We start from the raw sequence: 12,770 nt of genomic DNA, 5'->3' as shown, positions 1-12,770 counted from the left end.
CCATGTGGCATTTTGATTGTAGCGGGTACTACCATTTAATTCTGAAATTCACAATCTCAGCACCAAATTAAAGCAGGATTTTTACAACTAATTTTCTTTCTTCACTCAGTTTTTAAATGTATATATATATTTTAGTTTGGAAAGAGTTCATTAAAACCATTAAAGGCAAGGAGAGAATCTCAAATGAAAAATGTTCTTTTTCTGGTCAAACCTCTAGAGGTGAGAAAAGGAAGGAAATACATGTTATATGAAGGTTAAATGATCAAAATAACTCTTCAGAAGCCCAAGTTGGTCTCAAAGCTCCGAGGTGCCTGGGTCACTTTTCAAACTGAGACTTAAAAGCAGCATTTTTAAAAATAAAACCAACAAATCTAAAGAGATTTTGGTTTAGCTCTCATTTAAGCACATCTTCCATCAGTATGAATGAAGGCTTTTCTTGACTTTGTGTATGAGATTAATTTTGAGAAGAATACAATTCAAATGCTCAGATGTGCAAAAAATAGTTCTGTACAGTGGTCTGCACATTCCATATATTCTTACAGCACAGCTCATTAATGACACTTTATCTGCAAGTATTTCAGGCACCCACACTCTACAGCACAGTCAGACCTTCACAAGGAGAAAATAAATAGGTAAGTGTACACCTAGAAAACAAATGTAATGTACATTTTGTTTCATTCCCAGACCTGAAAATTGTCAGCTTTCCACAACATTTTGTCACGTTATCAAGAAGAAATTTAAACAATTTCATCTCCAGAAGAAAACCAGTGAAAAATGTTACAAATGCCCCAAAACAGTGCAATACAGATTCATAGATTTTTAAGGCCAGAAGGAACACTAAATAGACCTACAGTAAAGCAGTGACCTCCACTGTAAGTGGTATCAGGGCTATAATTAAACACCATTGACAAATGAGGTCTGAAATCACAGCCAATTGTTCTCCCCAGACAGAAGATCTGAACAGTTTGGTTTAGCTATCTTTTGCCTCAGGCAAACTGGGAGTCTCCACACTGGCAGTGGCAATGACAGGGAAAACATCCCAGAGCACAGGAGTGGCTGTCATGCCACACTAGTGCAGTTCCCAAGTGATCTTCAGAGGCAGCACCTTGCTCATCCAGCCCAAATCTCAGCTCCAGTTGGCTGCATTTCAAATAACGTTTCTTGCACAGAAATATTTGTTATGTTCTTCACTAAAAATGCCCATCGTCCAGTCCTCAGGCCCAGCTACATTGCAAACTGCTTGGGATCAACTTAACACACTAAAAAGTTGAAGACCAAACTGCTGACTCTCTGTTTCCCAAATCAGTAGTTGTAGCTCTTGTTTAATATATGCAGCCTTGCTGCCTTTACCTGTCACTGTTGAGAGACTACAATATTCAGTTATAATAGGACATCTGAGACATCAAATGGGGAATAACCCAGCCAAGTCCTGTCCACCCTAGATCATTCCTCAGGCCCATCCCTTAGTGAAGCTCTTGACAAACAGCAATACCTACAGATCTGTCACTTCAAATGAATTTAAATGATAACAGTGCTTCACATCACTCTTCCCTCCTGGGAAGTTTCAAAGGGCATTGATGTGACTCATCATCCTACCTGTGCTTTAGGCTCCCCTGGCTAGAAATATGTTCTCCTCTCTCTGGTTGAATCAAACCTAAGCTGGGTTCCATTCTTCTGCCTTCACTTTTGGGCCTGACAGATCCCACAACTGTATCAAAATGGGTTTCAGTTCATGGGTTTTCATTAGAGCTTTTTAGTCAGTGTGGGAACAGTTGTTCCTGTATTCTTCAAATATTTACTGATAAAGAACAGCTCATCAGCAGTACGTTCATACTAGGAATAATAATGCCAGCAAGCCACAATATATGTACAACTGATATAGATTACTTTCTCTGCTGTCATCAAAATCAGTATTTTTTCCAAATATCTTGATTTTAATGAAACCACCATTGCTATTGAGGAAGACAGTCCCAAGCTTTCTTATTCTGATGTCTTATCTGGCCAAAACACTGCTTCATATGTCTTTCAACAAAACATGCCACAGGACAAGCCTTACAGATGCATGTTAACATATGATGTGAAGCAGAGAAAAAATGTATAGGTATACATGCTCAATATTTGTTTAAGCCCAGCAGGTCTTGTAGTTTGTTGATGTGTTAATTGTGGTTGAGGCACAGCTGAGAATTTCAGTTGAAGTAACAAAAGAAAACAGAATTTAGGAAATGACAACTAAGTCAGTAATTAAATTAAAATTGAGCTTCAAGGTCCTAATGTTTGGGGTTTTTTTGTTTTTTTTTTTTTGTTTTTTTCATTTCAAAAACAAAACAAAACATACAAACAAACAAAAAATCAGATCTCCAACAACACAGTGTCCAGTAGAGGAACAGGAAGGATTTAGCCATTTTTTGCAACATCCAAAATTTTCTTAGAAAACTTTCTTCTTCTACTCAATAATAAACTCATAGCCATGCTGCTGTCATTGTAAGACAACCTCCCATGCTGTCATGACCACACAGCCACCAGTACCTGAGCCTGCAAATTTTAAGCTATGTATGCCTGCATTAGTTGTGCCTCATCTTTGATGCTGACTACAGCTCTAGCTCTGGTCATCCACAGGCATGTAAGAAGATGTCTGCTTCAGGATGACAATACATCCAATCCATATCTCTTTTTATGTTCATTGATCTCCTCTTATTTTCCTTAGATGTCAAAGCTATCTGAATAACAAGAACCCACACAGATCACCAGCTCCAACACAGGTCTGGCAGGAATCACACTGGGCAGTCTATTTGCACAGCATTCCCTCTTCTGCAGCCCAAGTCTCAGGGCAGCTCACACAGAAGCGACAGAGGAGAGGGCAAAAGACTGAAAACACATAAATTCTGGCTAGACTGCCAGTGTTTTCTTTCAACTCGTCCTAAACAAGCAACTTAATTGCTCAGTTTCTCTTCTCTCCACAAGTCTCATCTCTTGTTTGTTGTTTTGTTTTGTTTTTAAAAGCAATTTATTAAATAATGATATAGTAGACTCTTCCCTTTAAATATATATATATATATATACACACACACCTTTGGGGAATAAAAGTAATATATTTTCAGCTACACAGAGAAAAGAGCTTAAGGAATTTGGCTGCAAACACCACTGAGCTATGAAATTCACAGACCACAACACAAGCTGCTCTTATCTCTGCTAGCCATCTCTGCCACAGCTGGGGCTTCTGAGAAGTCGCAGGGCACAAACCTGCATTTATCTCCACACATTTCTTCTATGCTACCTTAAGGAGAAAGTTAAAGAGAGACACTCTGGCCTTGAAAGCCAAGCTGGCAGGCTGGAAGCATGAGGAAAGACCGGACACGTGTGCAGAGGGTGACACACCAGAAGTTTAGAAAACTCAGAGTACAATATTTTACTCAAGTACTGAGGTAGCAAACTGAGAAGAAATGAAAATCCACCCAAGAGACTATGCAGTCCAAGAAAAGTTTCTGAGTAAGCAGCAGCCAAGCAAGAAGCAAGCTCTGGGCACATGAGCAGCGTTACAAATTGAAGCCAGATTTTAACCTATAGCTCAAATTTCTACATCTGCAAGTCTTCCATCCTGGTACAGGTCTGTCAAATACTCAGAGCCAAACCCAGTACATTATATTCACTCAGGTTACTTTACTGGCTGAATTCCATTTTTCACATGTGAAGACTAAAATCCCAATAACAAAACATCCCTTCTCTCCTTCACCCATATAGCAGACTGCAGACCAGCTACAAATAAGCATCTTGGCTATATCAAACAAGCAGGTTCAGTCATGTTGGCCAGAGATTACAGGAAAAGAAACATAGCAAGATACCTTCCTTTCTAGTGCCTTAGAAATACAAAACATTTGCCAGCTTTGGGCTAAGTAGGTAGAGGTGGGTCATTGCACAAGGGAAAGCATCTCATCAGCACCTGGGGTTCACAACAGAGGGCATTTGGAGGAAGTCAGTGGAGCAGTGGGACAGATACAAAAAAATTCCAAAAGCTCTCCTCCCACTGTTCCTATCAGCACCCTGCAGTGCAGCACCTGCTCCGTGCCACCCAGCGGGCTGCACTGCTGCTGGCACTCTGCCTCCACCAACACAGCTGCAGCCCAGGCTGGGACAACTCCATGTGCACACAGCATGACACTGCATAAAGCTGCAGGAAAATGGAAAGTTCTTCGAAAAAGGAAGATGTGAAGCACTCCTTAAACATGGCCACTCAACAAGAAAAGCTACTTTCATTTCTAACTGCAAGCCAAGTTAGAAAACTGATGATCAAACCAGGTCACCCTTCTTGGTGCTCATCATTTATCATCATTTAACTGTCCTGTTTTGATATTTATGGTATTTATATGGTTTTATCTTTCTCATACAGAATCATATTGGGTTGTTAATTCTTGAATTAGGAAGCCCCATTGGCTATGTATTTCAGACACGGAAAATGAATCATAGAAAGTAACGTTGTACATATCCCCTGTGAAGTACACGGAGGTGATTCCAGCCTGATTCCTTTACTCTGCCAGCAAATCATCCCAGGGATCAGGGATGCAGGACTCCTGTTCGAGAAGCTGAAAATAAGTCTCAGGTACTCAGCTAATGCTTTAATGACCAGACCATCCCTTCTTGCTAAATACAAAAGTTCTGTTGCCCCAGTCCACTTTCGTTATACGTGAAACCTTGGTCTCCCCTCAGGATAACAGAGTGTGCAAGTGCATACACTAGCCAGCTGAAACAGCACTACTAGCAATGCCATCAGCAACACGGAATGGGAAATCAGTGTTCTCAGGTCCCAAACCCATTACAGAATAAACACATTTCAGTGCAACATGGTTCTGCTTTGAGAAGTGACACCTTCACACCTCCCTCCCGCTGCTTGTAGGCTGTTTTGACACCCAACTGCCAGCTCCTGGACCATTCATGGGTGGAGCAAGGGGGATTGCTTTGCTCTGCAGGTCAGATCAGCAATGACAGTGAGCTTGTCTGCAATGAAGGATTGCGGTAGAGAGACACACATACACCCCAAAATTACATTGCTGTCCCTGGACAGCAATAACATGGCAGTTGCCTTGTTTTCTAGAGACGGAAGAAAAAAAGCTTTGCTATTCAGCGAGTTCAAAGTTTGTCAGCAAAGGAGCAAGAGGTGAAGTGAGATCAGAGGTTGGCCTGGGATAGGTGGCCGCTCTACTGTTCTGTCACATGGATTACCAACCACCTCCTCCCAGGCTGGGGAGATCACTGCTGTGGCTGATGTGCCGACATCCATCTTCTCAGATCCGTGCCAACCTGTTGGATGGATGTTCTCCTCCTCTGCTTCCTTCCCTGTAGCTTTCTCACGCAGTTGCCAGCATCTCAAGGTGTTCTGAAGAATTATCTCTTCCAGTTTTCCACCAGAACTTAACAAAAATTACCCTATGGCAAATGACCTGCACATGTCCATCCTGGAGTAGAGATGAAAGACAGGCTACATCATGTGTTGTCATGCTCAGGGCTGTATTCACTGCTGACTGACGTTCATGACAGTCTGCCTAGCCTAGCTCAGCAGAAGCCTAGGCAGTAACAATAGGCCATATTTTTTTTTTCTTTTTTTTTCTTTTTTTTTCAGGGCTAAAACAAGGGAAAAAAACTTCCTCCTAAAAATCAACTTTCTGATCTTTCCTTTTTCTGGAAAGGCTGGAAAGGGAAATGCCCATCTCCACACACTTCCATAATTATTATTAGGTTTTTTTACCTTTTAAAAATTGTTACTTAGTAACACACCAAAGTTCCAGTTTAAGACACAGCTGCACACATCTGGGAAGGAGCAGGACGCACCAGGCTGGTCTAGGGGCTGACAGAGGGAGCTGGTACCCACACTACAACAGAGCAGGTCCTGCAGAAACTTGCTCAGCCCATTCAGATGGACTCTTGAAGTCAGCCAAGAACTGTTCTGTTACAGGCTCAGGGAGGTAATTCTAAGACTGAGCAGCTGCTCAGTAATCAGCTTCTATAAACTATGGTTTATTCGTTTAGAAAGTAATTTTTTCATCCTGTTTTCTCCCCAGTCTCATCTCCACCTTGCGTACAACTTATTCTCACCCCACACCAGCTCTGCCTCACACCAAATCGCAGTCTGATTCTGTACCCAAATACAGCCTGTTTCGTTTCAGTGAAGGCAACGTCCAGGCTTTGCCTGACTGCTGGCTACGACTTGTCTGTTGCCTGAGGGCTGCAGCTGATCTGCAATCAAGCAGAAAAGGATTGTAGTCTCATGGTCATCTATAATACAGAAGAATGAAACAAGAAGAATATAGCTGTCAGCATCTATTGCAGCTCAACGGAATCAGTGGCACACTTCATAGAGGCCTGTAATCTCCCTGTGGCTTCCCTACATCAGAAGCAGGGGAGGGCATGAGACAAACCCAGCTCGGCAGGAGCTGCAGGCAGACCCCGCTGAGCAAGGATGGGAGATGGGTCATTGGCCATTTTTGTGAAGGAGTATGTTGGGTCTAAGCCAAAATTCTGTGGCTCCTGCTCAGTTGTGGTATTATTAAGTAACCAGTAATGCTTAAACTGCACTTTGGAGTTTCAAAGCACCTTAGAAACATTAATTAATATCTTAATACATCATCTTTCTTTGGTGGCCATCTGGCAGTGTATCAAAAAACTATAACCAGACTGGAAAAAGAATCATTATTTTAAATAGAACCAAATGAACATAACCTAAGAATAGTGAGCAAGAGAAAGAGATGGGGGAAAAAACAAAACTATTACAAAGCTACGTCAGGAGCAGAATTTTTACCAGCTTTCTGCCCAATAACCCAAGCTGGAGCACAAGCAGATTTGCCACTTGCACCATTTACTCCACAGCCCTCCGAGACCATCAATTCCAGACTTTTACACTGAAAATCTGGGCCCCCACAGTGTGCCCTAGAGCTGCCTGCTGTCCTCAAGTGCAGAGCACAAGACCAAATGAAGGGTCTGCAGCTGTTTATTGCTGGTGAATTCAACAACAAATTTACATTCATCCATCAAAGAATATGCAAGTGGAAGCAAATATTATGGTCGTGTCCATTTGTTTCTGATTACAAAATGTATGATTTACATGATATATGTAATGCACATGCAAATTAAGTGCTCCCATCAGGTTGATGGCAAAGTGCCAAATTAGCCCTTAGCGTTACAAAGTTCGGAGTGGCTGGCAGGGAGGTGTGCTGACAACAAGAAAGGCTAAGGCAGTCTCTTTAGATGCAGCCAAAAACTGGGCTGCTCCGAAGAGCAGGTGGAGGATAAATTCTGCAGTAACTTGTCTCTTTAAACGAAGCTGAGGGGCTATTGAAAAATCTGTTCCCGCTGCAGTTAAAAGAGTGATAATTACAGAGCAACGGGCTCCTCTGTCATTCAGCAGGCAGCATCCCCAGGAACTCTTGCTCTGTAATCAAGGGAAGAGGTGCAATCAGGACCCTATTCAGGCTTCGTTTAGAAACAGCCCCTGCAGGCAACACAAAGGCTTCAGCGTTGGTGCTTTGTGAAGCTAGTGATCACACCGCGCCTTGGTTCTGCAACTACAAGCAGAGTTAATGCCATTTCTGAGCACATCTACTGCTCACCTTCACCCTCCAAGTCCAGAAGGGGCTAGGAAGAGGGGTGAGGTCGTGGACCAAAAGATTTGTACCTCCGATGCTACTACAATGAGCTCATCTTTCAAATCCTCCCACATAGGAGGGGATTTCAAGCAAACTAAGCTTGACAGTGTGGTCCAGAGTGGGCAGATATGAGAGATAGGAGCATGCACAACAAGCTTAGTTAGCAGCACTGTTTGCAAAATTTGTGTAGGAAACGTCCCGATTTGTTTTTTGGTTGGTTGGTTTTGGCTTGTTTGTTTTGTTGGGTTTTTGTTTTGTTTTGTTTTTTACTGACATGAACATATTTATTTGTGCTGCTCACATTCTACTGGAGCTTCATTCTCTTGGCAGGAGCCTGATCCCACAGAGACTGATGAGGTTCATTAGAGGGGAAGGTGTCTCTGACTTCAACTTTCATGTTTAATGGCACCACTGCCCGGAAACATACAAATTAATTGCTACTCAAATCAGCCATCCTTCGTACCCTACAGAGCTGTCAGATTCAATGAACCTGTTTACTCCAACTGCAATAAAAATAGTATCACATTTTATTCCAAACAGATAGGTCTTCTGAAGTGTGCACACATTTGCACACGCACTCAAATACACAAATTGTACTTCTCATTGACCAGCAATGACCAGCACAGATACCCATCTGGGCACGTAGCTATCATGACACAGAAAATGCTGGCAACTCCGTATGCACAGTAAGTGCTAAAAAGCTTTGTGCACACTGGGGCATGTTCTAGTCAGAATGTTTTGTCTCATTATGGAATGATGAAAAAATTTTGTTCTCTACAGTGTACAGAGGTACACTGTAACTATACTTTGCATTACAATAGCCTCTAATACTGTAAATGGAGATTCATTCTATCAAGGTATGTGATCAGCAGGTTCCAATCTTTATTTTTTATTTTTCTGGCTATAGAATAAATGAGAGTGCTGTGGTTTTACCATCTGCAAACATAGGTATTAGTCGATAGCCAAGTAATGGCCTAGACCCTGTCAAGAGAAGTCATTATTGAAAAGGTACATTGCATTTAGCTGTTCAAACAGAAGTTGTTATTGATTGAATCCCATCAGTTCCCACTAAAAGAGCCAACTCCCATGACCAAATGAAAATACACACACAGACTACAGACTAGTAAATGCTACAATGGAATTAAGGATCCTCTCCAAAAAGGGAGTTGTTGATATCCAGTTAAAAGGGCACATCTCTTTCAAAAATAAGATTGAGGAAAAAATAGCCATGTTGAAAATAATTCCTGCAAATATCCAGAGGCAGAATAAAGAAGTTAAAAAAAAAAAAACAAAAAGGGGGGAACAGTTTTAGTGACAAACACTTCAATCTCTTGGAACAAAGCAAACACAGAATATGCAAGATGCTTAACGGCCAATCATGCTACAGGTAGGAAGAGCGTGTCCTGCCGTTCCTACAGTGTTCTGCTGTTCATCAGTGGAAGTCCTGCCATAGTTGGACAGTGGAAATCCAACACCTTTGAAGTTTATGAAGTTTTTCAAAGTCAGATAAAAAGGTAACTTGACTTCACATGGTTCATTTTTTGTTTTCTCGACAATTTTCTTTGTCTGCTTGTTTCCACTGAACTTTTGTTTTTCCCCTTCTCACAGTTTACACAGACACTGTAACATTTCAGGGTGACAGCATTTAAACACACATAAATCACCAGTGTTGCAGAACAAAGGAGACAGAAAACAAGGTTAATTATAAAATTCTAACATAAACCAAATATACATGAAGTAATATAATTAAAAAAAATAATAAGAAGAACTGGACAAGGTGGGAATTGTTTGTGGAAATTCTTGCTATTTCTTCCACTGGAAAAAATTCTTTGCACAGCATCTTACATGTGAACAGACCACAGTTAAGAACAAGTTAAAGGTGTTTATTAAAAAAGGTACACCGTGACAAACTTCTTTGCTCTGCCTTAATAGAAGGTTGGGGAGAAAACTGATGAATCATTACAGGAAACAAACAGCAATGTGACGCATGGCTTCAAAAGGTAACAATAGCGCTGCTTGATCTGCGATGCCTACAACAGAAATATCCCTGGTTTCAACAGAAGATGGATTTCATCTTGCTCCACCCTCGCAGGAAATACAGAAGTTCCACAGCTGAGCCTTGGATGGAGCTCAAAACTGCCCCACAGGTGTAAATGGAAGCCTCAGTCACAGTATTTTCTCTAGACATTCAATGAAAACCATATTCTGTTGATGTTTTGACCTGTGAAGTCTTGATTCATTAGCTCAGCAGCAGAAAAAGGCTTGTATCTGTATAACTCAGGCTCCGCATGCCTCTGCAACTCTCGTGATCTTCCATCACTCAAAATTTTCACTTGGGCATCAGGGCCCCAGCTATTCAAGTACTCAGTCACAACCAGAAGTCTCACCAGCCCCACATACTTCATGGTTCAAGCAAAGGAAACCGTTCTGGCTCACTACAGGTTTGGACCAGATTAATGCTGAACAAAAAGACAGGAAAAAAATGTGGAATGTAAAAATTCAAGTCTAGTTTGGAAGACTTGGAAACTTGGACAAAAATGGGGAGGAAAAAAAAAAAAAAAAAAATCAATGTACATAGTTCCTTACCAGCCATTCTGAAAATTATTTATTATTAATAAATACTTCAAATTTTATTACTGTACTTGAAAATTTGCTGCATGAAGGAGGTATTTCTTCAGTACACTATAGATCTCCATAGCACATACAGCTAATATTATCCCAGAAATCCTATAAGCTTTGTCTCTAAGATGGCTGTTTCAGTCAAGAATGATGAGTTATATAAAATGGTAATGTATATTATTCTTTTATTTGGATATAATTTTTTTTCTTATTAATAGCACTTAAAATTAACACATATATAGATGTCATGTTTGTTTTCCAAACCTTCCCTTCCTGTAAAAACATGCTTGCTCCTCCTTATTTATGCTGTAAAAGAAGAGCCGTATTTACACAGTATTTTGGTAAGAATACTGACTTCCTTTTTGCTTACATATCAACAATATACAGATGTTACTTTCAACACTTCTCAAATTCCACATACTAAATTCCAGTTAATCTACTTGCATTCCAAAAAGAAGTCAAGCAATGGTCAAGCAATGGATAAGCAAGATAATTTCAAAGTGGTTTTATTTCTTCTTCAGACTGAATGCTTCTTGCCCAGTTTCATCTTCAGCATAAGCTCAAATTGTTGTGCTTAAACCCAAATGTCACAAAATAATGCTGAGATGAGATTCTCAAATTCACACTGATTTCCAGTCAATTTACTTAACTCTTTTGCACATAGAGAGTTAATTACCATGACACTGCTAAAGATCAAGGAAAGATCCCTGAAATATTCTTCATTATGCAGTTTGCTTAAGACTTCAGGACTGAAATTTTCAAACATAGCAAGAAACAGTGTAGAAACACTCAAATCCCTGTTCCTTTTGCAATACTAAAAAAGATAATTCAGCATTTCCCAAAGCAATTTAATCAAGGGTGCTAAAACAATCAAGATGCCATTCAGCAACTAATATGCAAGAAATTGAAGAGAAGTACAGGGCTTCCACAGAGAGCAACAGTTTGCACCAACTTTGGTGGCTTAACCTTTGAATGTCCTGTCAATCAATTATGTTATCCATATGCATATTGCTCATTTTTACCAACAATTCACTCAGCATTGGTAAAATGTTGTTGAATTCACCCAGATAGTTGAGGTAATTTCTTACCAATGCTTTTATCAACATCAATACTGAGTATTTCTGTATATATCAATTCATGTTGTCCACCCTCATCAATAAGCTGGTGAAGAAAATCAGCCCGTGCTACAAACGTAGCATCTTTTCAAAAAGGCACCTTTTGCAATTGTTCATGCTCTCCATCTACTCTCACTTCATTATTCCCAGCTGGAAAAAGAACAGTGGAACCTTAATTCCTCTGACAGCCACCAGCAGGGATAAGAGCTCGGTCATAGCCTTGCTGAGTGACAAATAAACTCTTTGAATTTTATAAAGATCAATGGGAAGTATAGAAGTATTTTCTTACCTTCAGAACACAGCTTGCCAACGTACCCAGTAGCTGAGCAGTCACAGTGTGGCTCACCATCTAGAAGAAAGCAAGTGCCACCATTTTCACAAGGGTTTTCTGCGCAAAGCCCTTCCATTTCCAGCCGGACTCCTTGACTGTCCAGAAGATGCGGCTCAGAGTTGCCATATTTCAGATCCAGAATAAATCCTTGAAACGGAGGCTCGCTCAGAACACCATCAAGGGTCAAGGTGGCAGGACGGATGTCCAAAGGGACTCCACCCACAAAAAGGTCACTGACAATATTCATATATTGACGCTGTGGACGCACCTCACCTGGTTTGGCTTCACCATCCAGCACTAGCACTGTCCGAAGGTGATTGCGGCTGACCATCAGGAAGTGCCAGTTGCTGTCGTTGACCTGCTTATCTGTGATAACTGTAGTCTCTGCACAGTCCACACTGAACTGGAGCTGGATGCGCCCATCAACAAGAGACAGACAGAGGAAGTCACAGACACCACCGTCATCAAAGTAGAGAAGCAGCCCAGCAGAAACATTGGTCTTGAACTGGAAGCTGAGTTCACTCCTAGTGCTGGCATCCCAGCGGAGGAAGCGGGCCCACTGGTTGGGGATGCCCATGAACTCCAGACCCAAAGAGAGGCCCAGCAAGGAGCCAAGCAGCAAACTCACCTTCAAAGTGAAGTAGACAGAGTGGAGAGTGAAGCCCATTGTTTCAAGAATCTGCTTTCACCAGGAGAAAAACAAAAGCCACACTACTGGGAGGACAACTCCAGCAGTCAACACTGAATCTGTTAAATCCAGCAGGAAGAGGAGAGCACAGACTGACAGAGTGAGGGAGAGTAGTTGGAAAGGGAAATAGCAAGGGCACGTGACCAAGAAGAAATGCGTCCTCTCCAAGCAAAGATCTCAATTATCCAGAGGCCTTTATCTCTGGATATCAGATGTACAGGGTATACGAAGTGACTTCTCCAGCTGGTGCACTTTTGTGAAGGGCAAAATAACCCACAGAGGTTTGTTTTAGCAGAACACAAAGGTGACACTGGTTGTTCCTGGGAGGGAGGAAAGGCAGAGATGAAGCCAAAGCCTCAGATTCTGGTTTCCTAGAAGTGATGACA

The 12,770-nt window shown here is 41.3% G+C and overlaps 1 protein-coding gene across 3 annotated transcripts in view; it reads right to left on the bottom strand.

The window, feature by feature from the left end:
• NRXN3 (neurexin 3) overlaps positions 1–12,363 on the bottom strand; it is an 891,094-nt gene extending 878,731 nt beyond the window's left edge. For all 3 annotated transcript variants that reach the window (XM_042814128.1, XM_042814126.1, XM_042814127.1), the window contains exon 1: positions 11,655–12,363. In XM_042814128.1, the coding sequence (XP_042670062.1) occupies positions 11,655–12,363 (709 nt within the window). The remainder of the gene's footprint in view (positions 1–11,654) is intronic.
• Between the last annotated feature and the right edge of the window lie 407 nt (positions 12,364–12,770).

This window comes from Centrocercus urophasianus, unplaced genomic scaffold, assembly GCF_019232065.1.
Source record: "Centrocercus urophasianus isolate 14NV4802_14NV808 unplaced genomic scaffold, USGS_Curo_1.0 seq_14, whole genome shotgun sequence".
NCBI classification, from domain to species: domain Eukaryota; kingdom Metazoa; phylum Chordata; class Aves; order Galliformes; family Phasianidae; genus Centrocercus; species Centrocercus urophasianus.
The sequence above is the reverse complement of the archived record's forward strand: the minus strand, read 5'-3'. Positions and strand labels throughout refer to the sequence as shown.